The following is a 16,331-nucleotide window of genomic DNA, read 5'->3' as shown; positions in this document are numbered from 1 at the left end:
AAATCATTTATATAAATGATGAAAAGTAGTGGACCCAGCACTGATCCTTGTAGCACTCCACTGGTCACAGGCCTCCAGTCTGAAAAACAACCCTCCACCACCATCCTCTGTCTTCCACCTTCGAGCCAGTTCTGTATCCAAATCGCTAGTTCTCTCTGTATTCCATGAGATCTAACCTTGTTAACCAGTTTCCCATGGGGAACTTTGTCACACACCTTACTGAAGTCCACACAGATCACATTTACTTCTCTGTCCTCATCAATCCTTTTTGTTACTTCTTCAAAACATTTAATCAAGTTTGTGAGACATGATTTCCCACACACAAAGCCATGTTGTCTATCCCTAATCAGTCCTTGACTTTCCAAATACATGTATATCCTGTCCCTCAGGATTCCCTCCAACAACTTGCCCACTACCTACATCAGGCTCACTGGGCTATAGTTCCCTGGTTTGTCCTTATCACCTTGCTTAAACAGTGGCACCACATCAGCCAACTTCCTGTCTTCTGGCACCTCATCTGTAACTATCGATGACACAAATATCTCAGCAAGAAGCCCAGCAATCACTTCCCGAGCATCCCACAGAGTTCTCGGGTACACCTGATCAGGTGCTGGGGATTTATCCACTTTTATGCGTTTTGAAGACATCCAGCACTTCCTCCTCTGTAATATGGAGATTTTTCAAGATATCTTCCATGTCCTTTTCTACTGTAAATACTGATGCAAAATACTTATTTAGTATCTCCCCCCATCTCCTGGGGCTCCTCACAAAGGCCGCCTGATCTTTCAGGGGCCCAATTCTCTCCCTAGTTACCCTTTTGTTCTTAAATGTATTTGTAAACACCCTTTGGATTCTCCTTAATTCTATTTGCCAAAGCTATCTCATGTCCCCTTTTTGCCCTCCTGATTTCTCTCTTAAGTATACTCCTACTGCCTTTATACTCTTCTAAGGATTCACTCGATCTATCCTGTCTATACCTGACATATGCTTCCTTTTTTCTAAACCAAACCCTCAATTTCTTTAATCATCCAGCATTCCCTATATCTACCAGCCTTTCCTTTCACCCTAACAGAAACGTACTTATTCTGGATTCTCGTTATCTCATTTCTGAAGGTTCCTCATTTTCCAGCCGTCTCTTTATCTGCGAACATCTGCCCCCAAACGGCTTTCGAAAGCTCTTGCCTAATATCTCCAATTTAGAACTTCAATTTTTAGATCTGGTCTATCCTTTTCCATCATTATTTTAAAACTAATAGAATTATGGTCACTGGCCCCAAAGTGCTCCCCCACTGACACCTCCATCACCTGCCCTGCCTTATTTCCCAAGAGTAGGTCAGGTTTTGTACCTTCTCTAGTAGGTACATCCACATACTGAATCAGAAAATTTTCTTGTTCACACTTAACAAATTCCTCTCCATCTAAACCCTTAATGCTCTGGCAGTCCCTGTCAATGTTTGGAAACTTAAAATCCCCTACCATACCTACCCTATTATTCTTACAGATAACAGATCTCCTTACAAATTTGTTTCTCAATTTCCCTCTGACTATTAGGGGTCTGTAATACAATCCCAATAAGGTTATTATTCCTTTCTTATTTCTCACTTCCACCCAAATAACTTCCCTGCATGTACTTCCGGGAATATCCTCCCTCAGTACAGCTGTAACGCTATCCCTTATCAAAAAAGCCACTCCCCATCTTCTCTTGCCTCCCTTTCTATTCTTCTTGTAGCGTTTGTATCCTGGAACATTAAACTGCCAGTCCTGTCCATCCCTGAGCCATAATTCTGTAATTGCTATGATATCCCAGTCCCATGTTCCTAACCATGCCCTGAGTTCATCTGCCTTCCCTGTTAGGCCTCTTGCATTGAAATAAATGCAGTTTAATTTATCAGTCCGACGTTGTTCTCTGCTTTGTCCCTGCCTGCCCTAAATGTTTGACTCGCTTTTGTTCTCAACAGTAGCAGTCTCAGATTGATCTTTTTCCTCACTATCTCCCTAGGTCCCACACCCAACCCCCACCTTACTAGTTTAAATCCTTCCAAGCAGCTCTAGCAAATCTCCCTGCTAGTATATTAGTCCCTTCCAATTTAGATGCAATCTGTCCTACTTGTACAGGTCACTTCTATCCCAAAAGAGCTTCCAATGATCCAAAAATGTGAATCCTTCATCCACATACCAGGTCCTCAGCCATGCATTCATCTGATCTATCCTCCTATTCCTACCCTCACTAGCTCTTAGCACTGGGAGTAATCCAAATATTACTATTCTTAAGGACCTCCTTTCTAAATTCCTGCCTAAACTCCCTTCAGAAACTCAACCTTTCCCTTTTCTATGTTGTTGGTTCTAATGTGTACAATGACCTTCTGCTGGGCCTTCTCCCCCTTGAGAACATTCTGTACCCTCTCTGAAACCTTGATCTTGCCACCAGGGAAGCAATACACCATTTTGATTTTTCGCTGCTGGCCACAGAAACATCTGTCTGTACCTCAGACTAGAGAGTCTCCTAACTTAATTGATCTCTTGGAGCCCGACATACCCCTCATTACATTAGAACCATTGTCAATACCAGAAACTTGGCTGTTTGTGCTACGTTCCCCTGAGAATCCATCACCCAATACATTTTCCACAATAGCATACTTTTTTGAAATGGGGATGGCCACAGAAGACTCCTGCACAACCTGCCTACTTCTCTTACCTTTCCAGGAGTTAACCCATCTATGTGACTGTATCTGCGACTTTCCCCCCCTTCCTATAATTGCCATCCATCACATCCCCTTGTTCTCATAAATTCTTCATTGCCTCTAACTGTCTCTCCAACCAATCCATTCGATCTGACAGGATTCTCAACCAATGGCATTTATTGCAGATATAATCCTCAGTAACCCGTAAACTCTCCCGAAACCCCCATATCTGACAAAAAGAGCATATTACTCTCCTAAAGGCATGCATTTCAATGAATGATTGTTTCTTTCAATATATCGAAGACTGCAATATCTACAGGAGTTGATAGAAGTCCATGTTTTTCCATGTGTGTGAGAGTCCTGAGATGCCATGGTGGATACTAGGTCAATGATATTGTAAATGAAAGGCAAAAGGTGGTAGCTGGTAGGACATAGGTTGGCGTGAGTTGACATTAATTTGGCACAGGGGCTACAATGGATCAAGATGGGTAGAGGACTTTAGGTGCCATAAGTTGACATGGAAAACGTGAGGGTGAGAGCAGATGGATGTTTTATGTTTACATTTTAATTTTGAATATAGTACTGGAGCCCACAGACAGGTTACTCCTGATCTTGCTTTTACACCAGGCACCCTATATAGGCCTTCCAAGTCACTTTCCCATATCCAGCCTGCATCGCCACACTGAAAATGTGAAGTTTGGGCAGCTATTTTTAAAGGTCAGGTTATGGACCTGGGAATTCTCCTGTCTCTGTGCACTGATCTGGGGGTGAAAATTCTGGGCTGAAGTTTGCTGTGCAATGACACTCAACTGGACACTAAATGTTTCACCTTTTAAAAATGCACTTACATTTTAAAGCTTTACTTCAAAGAATAATTAATCAGCATGAGATAAAGTCAAACAATATCGCCCCATCCAAAGGAACTTTAGGCCATTTGAACGAGTCCTTATTGTATTAAATTATGTCTGCTTTAAATAGCCTAATTATTAAATTTAAATTAAATAAATTCAACATGCTCCATCTGTCAGTGCTTTTAACATGAAAATTTTCTGAAGTTGCCTTTATTCCTGTTCTTTGGGTAAATGACAGTTTCAGACACTTTCTGTAACACAATTATTTTAACCATTAACCTCTGCAAATCACAAGTGAATATTCAACAAAGCTGTTTAATGTTTTATATTTCATTTGACAATATGCACAAATATTTCACAGTGAACCATATTTATAACTTTCATAGCTTTCATGTGGGGGAGATGATGGCATAGTGGTAATGTCTCTGGACTAGTAGTTCAGAATGCCAAGTTAATGTTCTGGGAACATGGGCTCAAATCATGTCACAGTGACCAGTGGAATGTGCATTCAATGAATAAGAAATGAATTAAAAAATAATCTCAGTAATAGTGATTAAGAATCATCGTTGATTGTCATCAAAAACCCATCCAGTTCATTAATGCCCTTTAGGGAAGTAAATATATCATCCTTTGGTCTATATTACATGCGACTCCAGACCCACAGCAATGCAGTGGCTCTCAATTGCTATAATGAAAAGAAGAATCAGATATTTGAAACGGAATGGAAATTAGACACCACTACGTAATTAAACACCAAGAGAATTTTGATACTTAGAAATACTTAATGGTGCACATTTAAATCATGTCTATAGCAGGAAGCTCATTATTGAGATAAAGTGTCCCCAGGAGTTTATGTGTTGAGGAAAACTGCCTGACAACAGTTCTTGGATTTGTCAATCTGCTGTTTGTTACAGCTTTCCCCAAAGAAAAAGGTAAGAAACTTAAAAAAAACTTCTTAAAATTGGAAATTCCTAGGCCCAACCTGATCAATTATTAAATTGAAAAACATCTATCTATCTGCAGACAATAGTGTATCATCATTGTTTAAAAAAAAGAACTGGGAAAAATATTCCATACCTGGAGTCTGACTTTCAATCTTCAGAATTTTGTTGTCTATAACTTTCAGCCAAAATATTTGTGTCAAATGTCTTATTCATGAATGACTAGGAGTGTATTCAGGGGTTTTAGAGAGGTATAGTTTAACTTGTATAGAAATAGCTCATATTCCTTTCTTTGTTCTGTGTCTTTTCTTGAAGAATAAGTTTGACGACAATGAATAGAGTGATTTTCCTTGTTAATAACAGAACCTGGTGTGAATTGCTTTTGTTCTGACCAGCTGTTTTTCAGGCCAGTTGATCATATTGTTGTTTAAACTGGATATTTGTGATAGCTGTTGTGATAGCTTGTGCGACAGTGGGGCTCAATTATTGTGTACTCCTGCTTATTAAGTTGTAAGAATAGCAAATTAATTACTGCCCAAATAAACAATGAAGTATGAGATGAACACCAAAAATCATGGCCTCCTTCTTTGAAAGTTAAAAGTCACACCAACATCAGGTTATAGTCCAACAGGTTTATTTGGAAGTATTAGCTTTCTGAGCACTGCTCCTTCATCAGGTAACTATTATGTGATTTTTTTAACTTTGTCCATGACAATCCAATACTGACACCTCCAAAATTCATCTTTTAAAGGTAGCTCCTCCAAGGCAGGATATTATAGAAGTCTGACAATATAAAGTTAATAAATGAGTTGAAATTTGTAGCAGAGATTATTGCCAATATACTGTGGAAGGTGACCCCATGTCTATGAGGTTGCCTTAAGACAGATTCTTAGGTACTTTCTTGGTGACAGTGTGATGTGTGGTAATTGCTGGAAATTCCCTGGCTGTGATTGAATAGGTAAAAGTGGAACTAAGTAATTTCACTGTTAAAGTGGATGGAAAACAAACAATGTTGTAAGTAAAAAGTTCCATTGAGATTGAGGAAACGGAGGAGGCATATCACATGGCATGGACGTATGTTGGAGAGGGACTGGAATGTATATTCTTTCTAATATCATTCTGGATTTTTAAAATTCTGTTCCCATGCTGACCTATTTCTTTTTACTCTGTACTTAAAGTATCTGTACCTAAAGTGACATTGCAAACTTTGCACAACACTCACTAAGTGCACATGACGATAATTCCAAATAATTCTCTTCAGCTAGTCTTTAAAAATGGTTTCAGTGCTCTTGATCCTAGACTGTCCTACCAGCTGTGAAAAATTTCAGCTTGCTAGCTTTATGTGGTTCACTGCATACCTTATGCAACATCTCATTTGCCTAGATAATGAGCTGAGAAGCAAATGGTTGGATGAGAAAACTTGGCCTAAACACTGGCAGATAGGAAGCCATCTAAGACACTTATGATAATACTTTGACTTCATAACTGAAAATCTCAGCCAAAAGGCCATTTGCTATATATGTGTACGAAAATGTTACATGTATATTATTATTGATTACAAAACATCTTACAGTAATTAAAGGTCTATGATGTATTGTAATAATCAATTAAATCAGCTAAGTACTGTGTTTTTTTTATATTGTGCTTTTTAAATTAAAACTTTGGTCTGAATGAGGAAGAACTATTTTAAAACCAGTGTTCAAAAGTGTAGCTGCAGTTTTGAAAAGCAAGTAATCTGACACCCATGCTATGCATTGCAAAAAAGCAGTAACTGAAATTTGTGTTGCAGATGACTTGGACCCAAGATGATGTTTGGCTTCAGCTTTTTATGGCAACAAGGTGTTGATTGGTCTATGGACTAGTAACCAGTTAAAGATGACAGCAACTTCTATTGGCCAACAACTTAATGATTGATTCTCAGATAACTGAACATCTTGGAGCCGGAAACAAGTCACACAGAGAGAGACGTGCTGATTCTTCTCCAGCTCAGGTGTATTCCCTCTGTTGTCTGCCATCAAAACTAACTTTAAACCTGAAGAAAAACAGTTTATCTCTCCTAAAACAATTGCTATAAGCTGTGACTTTTAACCGATAAGACAGACTTTTTTGAAGTTAACCAACCACTCTGTGTCTCTTAACAACCAGTGGAAGCATCTGGAAATAGATGAGCAGAAGAATCATGAGGATTGTCTCATCTACAGAACCTAGGTAAAAAGACTACTAAACTATCTTTCCCATTTTTCACCTCTGCCCATAGCCTACTTTACCCCATTTGCTTGTATGTATGTAAGAAGGAATTTATACATGGATTAGAGTTTTAATTAAAAGTGTTATATGCCAGTGGTTTATAACTGTTTAGCTGTTGCTAAAATCTAATTAATTGTAATAAGTAATACTTCTCATTCAGTACAGAAACGTAGTTCATGTTATCAACCTGGTTCTGAAAGTCATCTAAATAGGGCAATGTTGCAGAGTTAATAAGTTTTTTTTAAACTTTTGCAATGACTCTGGAAATTGCAGGGTTCTATTTCCACATGCTGCACCATTGAGAGCTAACACAGCCTTAGAAGTAATCTAGTAATAATGCTGCATCTGAATGAAACATTGAAATCGAGCAAGCCTTTAGTTTAGTTCACATCATTCCCTTATTTGAATGTCGCTACAGACAGTCCTAGCAGGTAATGACCAGAGCTCTGGCTCTGATTTCTGAGCCAACATCCAACAGAATACTTGTAAAGGCTCCTTTATTACACTCTTCCTCTATTCTTACTGTTTTCATTCATTGAGTTTGAACTTTACCGCAATTCTTCATAAGAAATTTGTTTGTAAACTATATGTGTTGAAGCATTGGAAATAAAAATCAGGGAAGTGTAGAATGGAACCCTAGTCTAGGCCTGCAAGATCAGAAAATGATATTTCCTGATTGGTTTCAATCCACTAAACACTGTGGAATCTTTCTCTGGTCCTCAAATTTTTAAAGAACTGAAGCTTCCAATTTCTCAGGGGGAGTGAAGGAGGATAACAGGCCATTGTTTTTGCATGTTTGGATAGGGCAGGGGGAAATGATGGTCTCTCCTTTGGGTTTGTATCTTTCTTGCATATAGGAGGTTCTGCTTTTTTGCATAATTGCTTGTTTTTTTATGTTTGAAAGTTTCATTTCTTTTACATGAAGGGTTTGTTTGTTTCACTAAGAGTCTCATCATGTGTATAGACAAGTGATCCCTTTTTGGAGATTTTGCTTTTTGTGTATGTGAAGACGTCATATTTTAATTACTAACATTTTGGGGCTTTGTTCAATAATTACAATGTCACTTGTTTGCTGGTTTTACCATATGTATTGAGTTTTCAGCACTAATCTCATCAAGTATATGCATTTTGAAACTAAAAAGCAAAGAAGTCCAGGAGACCATTGCTTCAGTTGTATTTTTACAGATACTCCCACTGGTTGGTAAGACTCACAAGGTGGCTGGTTCACTTTTAATAGTTTCTGACGTATCAGTTAAGAGTCACAGCTTACAACAACTTTTTCAGAAAAGATTAACTGGTTTCTTCAGGTTTAAAGCTGGTCTGGACTACAGAGACTGATGAGACTGCGCCTAAGCTGATGCACCCAATTTAATAAAACACTCAAACATTTAAGCATAAGACAGCCAAATCAACTTTACCATTTTGGACTACTTTTCAGACCAAATTACAAAGCTGAAAGTAATTGAAAATAAAAAATGTGATTTGTTTTTCATCCTAAATTATGAATGAAGTAAACATTAAGAAGAATAGGCCATTCAATCCAAGCCTATACTGCTATTCAATCATTTCATGAGTCATTAGTACTTCAACTCAATTGCTTTATATACTTTGATTCTTCTCTTTATAATTTAACATTCTACACCTCTGCCAAATCTCTGCTAAACAAAGAGAACAAAGAAAATTTACAGCCCAGGAGCAGGTCCATCGACCCTCCAAGCCTGAGCCAATTCAAATCTACTGTCTAAACCTATCACCCAATTCCTAAGCATCTGTATCCCTCTGCTCCCCAACTACTCATGCATCTCCCCAGACGCATCTTAAATGAATCTACTGTGCCTACCTCTACCACCTCTGCTGGCAACGTGTTCCAGACATCCACCACCCTCTGTGTAAAGTACTTGCCCTGTGTATCCCCCTTAAACTTTTGACCTCTCACCTTGACAGTGTGACCACTCGTTATTGAATCCTTCACCCTGGGAAAAAGCTTATCTCTATCCACCCTGTCTATACCCTTCATCATTTTGTAGACCTCAATGAGGTCCCCCCTCAATCTCCTTTTTTCTAATGAAAACAAACTTAATCTACTCAACCTCTCTTCATAGCTAGCACCTTCCATATCAGGCAACATCCTTGTAAACCTTTTCTGCATCCTCTCCAAAGCGTCCACATCCTTTTGGTAATGTGGCGACCAGAATTATACACAGTATTCTAAATGTGGCCGAACCAACGTCGTGTACAATTTAACATGACCTACCAGCTCTTATACTCAATACCCCATCTGATGAAGTCAAGCATACCATATGCCTTCTTGACCACTCTATCCACTTGTGCTGCAACCTTCAGGGTACAATGGACCTGCACTCCCAGATCTCGCTGCTCATCAACTTTTCCCAAGGCTCTTTTGGATAATTCGCTCTAGATTAGACTTGCCAAAATGCATCACCTCACATTTGCCTGGATTGAGCTCCATATATATATATAAATATTGCTATATTTATATGGTACAATACTAATGCTTAAAAGGTGTACCACAAACACATTGGGCTGCAATCACAGTGTAAACCAGTAGGAATATCTAGTGCATCTGATGGCAGAATTAGAGCAAATTGTTTCACTAGTCTCAATAAGTCTGCCACTGAACAGTGCATACTATCCATTCATTGGAGCAACGCACCTTGGGAAGACCTGATGTGAAAGTCACTATGTAAATGAAAACCCGTCTTCCTTTTTAATTTGCAGTGTTATAAATATCTAGTTCATGTTAATATTTACAGGTAATGACTTTCTGATAAGGTTATAGAGAAGTTAATTGAAATGTTGGGTTTTAGACGTTACCAGAAAAGCGCACAAAATGGTAGTTCAAAAATAGAGAAATGTATATTTAATTAAGCCATAGGACAAAAGATATAAAACAGCAGGCCGGTTCTGAGCTGGAGAACTGGAGATACTATGTCTGCTATTGTTGCAAGAAGTGCAGTCTAGAAAGAGATTTTTTTTGTCTTGGGAGTTGGTGCTAAATTAGTTCAAAAGCATTTAATGAAACATGAAAACTTGTAAAATAGATTTACTTCATCAGATCAAAGAAGAAATTGCAAGTGAGAAAGAAATATTAAGATTGATTTGAGAATAGCACAAAGCAGACTACATCATCATGGTCATGGTGAAATTTAGGAAGGATGTCTGGTTTCAACTTATCTGGGTGTTTGCTTAGATACTTAGTTGCAGTATGGAATGGGAATGTACAGTTTCTAGCTCACTGAGAGAAGATAGCTAAAGTAAATAACAGTTAGATAGATCTGCATGATAACCAGATTAAAAATCCAACTTCATAATTCACTGTGTGAAAGGCAATTTCTTATGAGATTTTGTGAGTTACAGTATTGGTAAGATTGCCTAGTTTGAAACTAGTAGGAGGATCTTCATTGGTTCATTGAGAGCTTTTGTAAAGAAGGCAGCAATCAGATTAGTTGGAAACATTGAAAAAACAACTAGAATAAAAGGGGCAAAAGTGAGGACTGCTTTTGCCTGAAACGTCGATCTGCTCCTCAGATGCTGCCTGACCTGCTGTGCTTTTCCAGCACCACTCTAATCTAAAAACTAGAATTAAGGACTGAGGCATTCACAGTCAATATGAAGTAAATGAAAGTTTTATCTCTGAGAAGAGCTGGAGTTTGGGAAATTTCATTAGAAGACTATGTCAAATTTTTGTGGGTCCTGTAAGTTAAATATTACACTTCAGTCTTAAAGTTAAGACATTTTGGTGCAAATGAGAAATAAACCTGTATGCATAATATACACAGTAATAACTTACAATACTATTGTTGCTTGTCTTGTTTAATTTGTTTTATGTAAAATTAAGTTTATTTTTCTGTGAAAATCTGAAATCTTGTGGCATATAAACTGAAGGGAGACATTTCAATTTCCTGTTAAGTATTGACATCTTCTATACATCAAACCAACAGCTCCCGAACAACTTGCTGGTTCTGATAGTGGAAGGGCTCAACAAGATATACTTGCTCTTGGACTAACCATTATCCTCGAAAGGATTCAATTAGTGAGGAGGCAAATGGGAAGCATTTACCTGCAACTGCCTGCCTTTTAAATGATAAGTTGTCTGAAATATTCTAATTCCTCTTGGTTTCATATTAAGATAAATAATAAATCTTATAACTGAGCCTTTTTGTGGCTTCAATTCATTTTTTTAAGGACCAGTTGAATGACTGCAGAATGCCTGAAGAAACTGCATGCTGTAGTCAATCAAATTACAATCTGGCAAAAGGACTAAACTGGGTATTAGCTTGTCCATTTGCAAATGCAACAATGGATCTAATGCCAGTGTTAGCAGCATACACTGTCTGTTTTCTGGCAGCCCTTAACATTTTAGTAGGACAGTGAATGTGTGGCAGGGAATGAAGCTCCCTCTTGTGAGGAAGGACAGAACTCAACTCTTTATGATTTGATTTTTACTTGGATGACTAGAAAAGAAAACTCACTGATAATCCATCAATTGTGGAACTAAACCATAGTAAATTTCATCAGGGGATGAGGTGACAGGAGGAAATTGGTAACAAAATGAAAGTGTAATCAGTAACAAACTAATAGCCATTTAATATGCATTTGTATATTCGAGAAGTGAGGACATCCAGAATAATGGTGTCTGCAGCCAATGTTGTATTGTGCCACAGCTGTTCAGAAAAATAGCCATTTGAAGAAATTAATTCAATGTGACAAGCATTACATGAGGCTCATGGTTCTGTGCACAACTGAATTATGAGCATTACCACAAGGGTCTGGAATGTATGTAATCAAACTGATTAGATTTTTAGTGATTATTTCACTTTCAGGAGTAAGCATTGTGAATACAATTACTGGCAGTAACCTGCAAGAAAGGATTACATATCAATTTATTAAAAATACCTGAATGGTATCCGAAATGTTCCAATTTCTGCTGCTTACCTGCTTCATCATAGGCAGCTGAGAGTTTTTCGAGCACTTTGCGGTCTATTGCAAGAATCTGCTGTTCCAAGATTGTTTGATGTGATAACACACTATTTTCTTTATCTTTCTCGTAATCTTGAAGATGTTGTTTCAAGGCCTCGGGCAAGTGTATCTTCACATATTCTGCAGCAGACTAAAGAGAAAAAGATGTGTTCAAAGCTAGATCAAGCAAATATTTACTACAGCACTGAGACTATTTATGTGACCTTGCTTGTTGTCAACTTAAACAGTGAAGTGTTTTAACATGTATTGATGAAAATTCCACAATTTCCCCAGTTTATATGGGAGTTAACAGAAGATTTTCAGATCCTTGATGGATTTCAAAAATCAACATGTGAACCAGAAATTATCTGCCTATATGACTTTTGTACGTACTACATTAAATATGGCTCACTAGAACTATTGATTGCAATAAGTGATTAACCCATTCCACTGTGCAAATGAAGAGAAAGGATGAAAAGAACCATGTCTAAGAAATGGGGATCTGAAGTTTTTCCCAACATTGTGAAGTACCTTAGATTCGCCTACTGGATTTGAAAACAAAAGACCAAAAGATAGTTTTAAAAAGAGGCACAGAAGAATGAAGAAAATAGATCAGCAGTGCAGATGTAGCAGTAGTCACCGAGTTGCCTATCGCAAACAAACAGTCATCTGAATAATGGTAAAGAAACTTGATGCAGAATTAGAATGGCCAATCAATCAATGACTTTCCTTATTAATGTTTGGAATGATAAATCTACTAGAAAAATGAATTGTTCTTAAAGCTAATTAATTACTTTTCTTACCAACACTTCTTAAAGAATTGGCATTTACTATTGCCACTCAAACCATGAACAAGACCCAGAAAGAAAGTAATCGGTACTTTTTGAACTTTGATGTTTCTGAAGGATGCTCAGTATGAACTGGTCTGATGGATGTTCAAATATGTGGGCATTGAAACTATTGGAAGTTGACAGCACAGACAGATTATAATGAGTAATGGACAGATGAAGGTTGAGATATTTTAGATGGTGGCACAAAGTAACAGAATCAAAAATATTATGTTGGAAAGAATAGTAGAAGTATAATACAGTGTAGGTACTTACAGAAAACCTGATAGAATGATAACATCTTGAAATAATAGGTATGAGTTTTATCAGGGTAATGAGATCAACATAAGATCAATGCAGCTGGAGGAGGATAATGGATGTTGCTGCAGCAACCCAGCTTTATTAGGTTATCTGTGCCAAACACAAAAATTTGGCCTTTTCCCTTTAAAGAGGATTAATTAGTTTAAATTTTATTTCATAAGAATCCTTATAGCGTGAAAGCAGGCCATTTGGCCAACAAGTCCAAATCAATTGTCGAAAGAGTATCTCACACAGATCCATTCCCCTACCCTACAGCTCTACACTTCACATGACTAATGCATCTAACAGACACATTCTGAAACACTATGGACAATTTAGCATAGCCAATTCACCTAACCTACATACCTTTCGACTGTGGGAGAAAACCAGAGTATTCGGAGAAAACCAGACACAGGAAGAACGTGCAAACTCCACACAGATAGTCACCCAAGGCTGGAATCAAACCCAAGTCTCTGGCGCTGTGAGGCAGCAATTCTAACCACTTGGCCACCGTGCCACCCTATCCTTTAGTTAAATTGTACCAGATTAAGCTTGATTTTTGAAGCGATAGTTAGTTTGATGATGTTTCTGACTTTATATATTGGAGTTATAGCTGCAGCAACATTATTTGCATTACATTTGTGTGGTAGTGATGCTACATTTGTCAGTTTTCTTGTGCCACTTTGTGCCACCAGTCCAAACTATTCCCACAATGGAGAGGAAAGATGAAACAGCAATGTAGCATTTCTAAAGCCAATTTAATGACAAGGCCACATGAGATTGTGTTTCAACGAAATAAGCAATTTCAATCCAATTCACTCAACCTACTTCCAGTGCTTCAGAATTACAGAAGGGCATTATCTGAACTGTCTAGAATTTTTCAGTAAGTGACAATATATACTTTCTATTCTTGATAATACAAAATGCACAGTACACAAGAGACACATTTTAAATTAGCTTTATTGTTGAGAGTTTTGGACATTATTATTTTCAAATTCAGTGGATCCATTTTACAGTTTACCTGATTTATTCTTTGTAGCAGATTCAGCAGCTGTTATCAATTCACAGCATCCTTTGACCAGAGGGAATAGATATTGTAATTCCTCCTCAGGACTTTTTTTGATCATGTTGCCACAGTAGGAGGTACTTAATGCCCATCTTTCCTGTACTGAACTAATAATTTAGCAGTCAAAAGGTCTCTAACAACTCTCTAATCACATTGAACATTCTTCACTTCCACTGGTGAACACAAAACTGTCCAGGGAACCCTAAGATTGAAATTGAAAACTACAGTATGAATTGCCTGAGCCTTGATTTCACAGAAAGAATTTAACTCAACTCAGTACAATTTCAACTTGCCAGTGGCATTTTTCAACTTGCATGTTATTTGCAGGTGTAATCTTTGCAGAATCATTTCATGAAAGCAGACATGAGGAATGTCAGAACAACCATGAGTCTACTGAACGGTGGAGCAGGCTCCAGGGGTCAAATGGCCTAATCCTGTTCTATATCTTATTGTTTTTGTGGTCCTATCTGTGTCTCAGTGTCTGCTAGTATTTTTCGGAGTTTGGATAAGACAATGATTGAAAACAAATAACACAACTGAGGTGTAAGAGGTCAGTACAATATGAATAACCAAGAAATTGATGCTTAAAAATAGTGGGAGCCCAAATTCACCCAGAACTATTGATATGTTCATACCTTAGTTTTGGTTCAATTACACATTAATTCACTTAATTTTAGCTGTTAAAAACTGCATTGCTTAAACAAGATCTTCATTTGGCATCTTAAATATTTGACCCAGAAATTTGTTAAACAAGTAGGTAAAAAGCATAGCGCGATTAGCTCTTAGGTATGTTGAACGAATATCCAATCAGGAAAGTACAAGAAAGTAGAAATTTGAGTTCAGTGGTAAGAGGTCAAAATGCTGCCTAATCATGTTCTGGAAATGCAGTTGTAGAGATGTTTCTCTGTAAATAATACTTGAAAGTTTGGTTCGTGGAAGGATTGGTTGCAAGGGCAAATACAAGATACCATCATCCACATGTTCAGGTTAAAGACAGAATTGTACTCTAAAGTGATATATGATCTCAGTGATCATCAGTGTTTTTAGGTTCAGCATGTAAGCACTAAGTGTTAGGAAAATGAGTCTTCAAACTAGACAATGACCTTTATGTAAGAATGGGACATTCCACAAACATTAAGACAAAGAATAATAAATTATCTCCAAATGTAGTCACAAAATTAATTCAGGAAACAGTCAGATTTCTCTTCCTCTACACACCACTAACTGAAAGCAGAAAAATGGGATGCTAGATGAAACACTTAGGTTTGAATAGAAGTCATAGAGTCATAGAGATTACAATGTGACCTAATAGGATAGAAATGGGTTAAATTTTTTATGTTAAGAGAATGATTTTAAATACTTGCTGAGATATTTGTATGATTGATAGTCACAAGTGAAGTGCCGAAAGACTGAAGGTTGCTAACGTAATGTTACTATTTAAGAACGGTGGTAAAGAAAAGTCAGGGAACAAGAGACCAGTGAGCCTGACATTGGTGCTGGGCAAGTTGTTGGAGGGAATCCTGAGGGACAGAATTTACATGTATTTAGAAAGGCAGGGACTGATTAGAGATAGTCAACATGGCTGTGAGCATAGGAAATTGTATCTCACTAACTTGATTGAGTTTTTTGAAAAAGTAACTGAGAGAATTGATGAGGGCAGAGTGTTCACTTAATGGTGAAGCCCTGGGCAGTGTTGCTGAACAAATCGACCTTGGCATGCAGATTCATATTCCCTTGAAAGTGGAGTCGCAGTTAGATAGGATACTGAAAAATGCTTGCCTTTATTGGTTAGTACACTGAATATAGCAGTTGGGAGGTCACGTTGCGGCTGTACAGGACATTGGTTAGGCCACTTTTGGAATACAGCATGCAATTCTGGTCTCCCTGCTACAGGAATGATGTTGTGAAACCTGAAAGAGTTCAGAAAAGATTTACAAGGATGCTGCCCGGGGCTGGAGGTTTTAAGCTATAGAGAGAGGATGAATAGGCTAGGGCTATTTCCCTGGAGCGTTGGATAGGGCATGAAAAGGGTAAATAGACAAGTTATTTTCCCAGTGTTGGGAAGCCCAATGAAGGTATAGGTTTAAGCTGAGAGAGTAAAGATATAAAAGGGACTTAAGGGACAACTTTTTCATGCAAAGGGTGGTGTTTGTATGGAATGAGCTGTCAGAGGAAGTGGTGGAGGCTGGTACAATAATAACATTTAAAAGGCATGTGAATGGGTATATGAATAGGAAAGGTTTATTGGGATATGGGCCAAATGGGACTAGTTTTATTTAGAATATGTGGTCAGCATGAACAAATTGGACCAAAGGGTCTGTTTCTATGCTGTATATCTCTATGACTCTATTACACAGTTATTATTAGCTTCTCCGAAGTTTCTTGGACCATGACTAATATTCCCTCTAAGATAAATGACTTTCTCATGCAGGCTACAC

At 37.7% G+C, this 16,331-nt stretch overlaps 1 protein-coding gene across 2 annotated transcripts in view; it reads right to left on the bottom strand.

Annotated features, from left to right (window-relative positions):
- The window catches only part of ppm1lb (protein phosphatase, Mg2+/Mn2+ dependent, 1Lb), a 169,570-nt gene that overhangs the window by 36,839 nt on the left and 116,400 nt on the right, over positions 1–16,331 (bottom strand). For both annotated transcript variants that reach the window (XM_060834848.1, XM_060834847.1), the window contains exon 2: positions 11,677–11,851. In XM_060834848.1, coding sequence (XP_060690831.1) covers positions 11,677–11,851 — 175 coding nt within the window. The remainder of the gene's footprint in view (positions 1–11,676; positions 11,852–16,331) is intronic.

This window comes from Hemiscyllium ocellatum, chromosome 13 (assembly GCF_020745735.1).
Source record: "Hemiscyllium ocellatum isolate sHemOce1 chromosome 13, sHemOce1.pat.X.cur, whole genome shotgun sequence".
NCBI lineage: Eukaryota > Metazoa > Chordata > Chondrichthyes > Orectolobiformes > Hemiscylliidae > Hemiscyllium > Hemiscyllium ocellatum.
The sequence above is the reverse complement of the archived record's forward strand: the minus strand, read 5'-3'. Positions and strand labels throughout refer to the sequence as shown.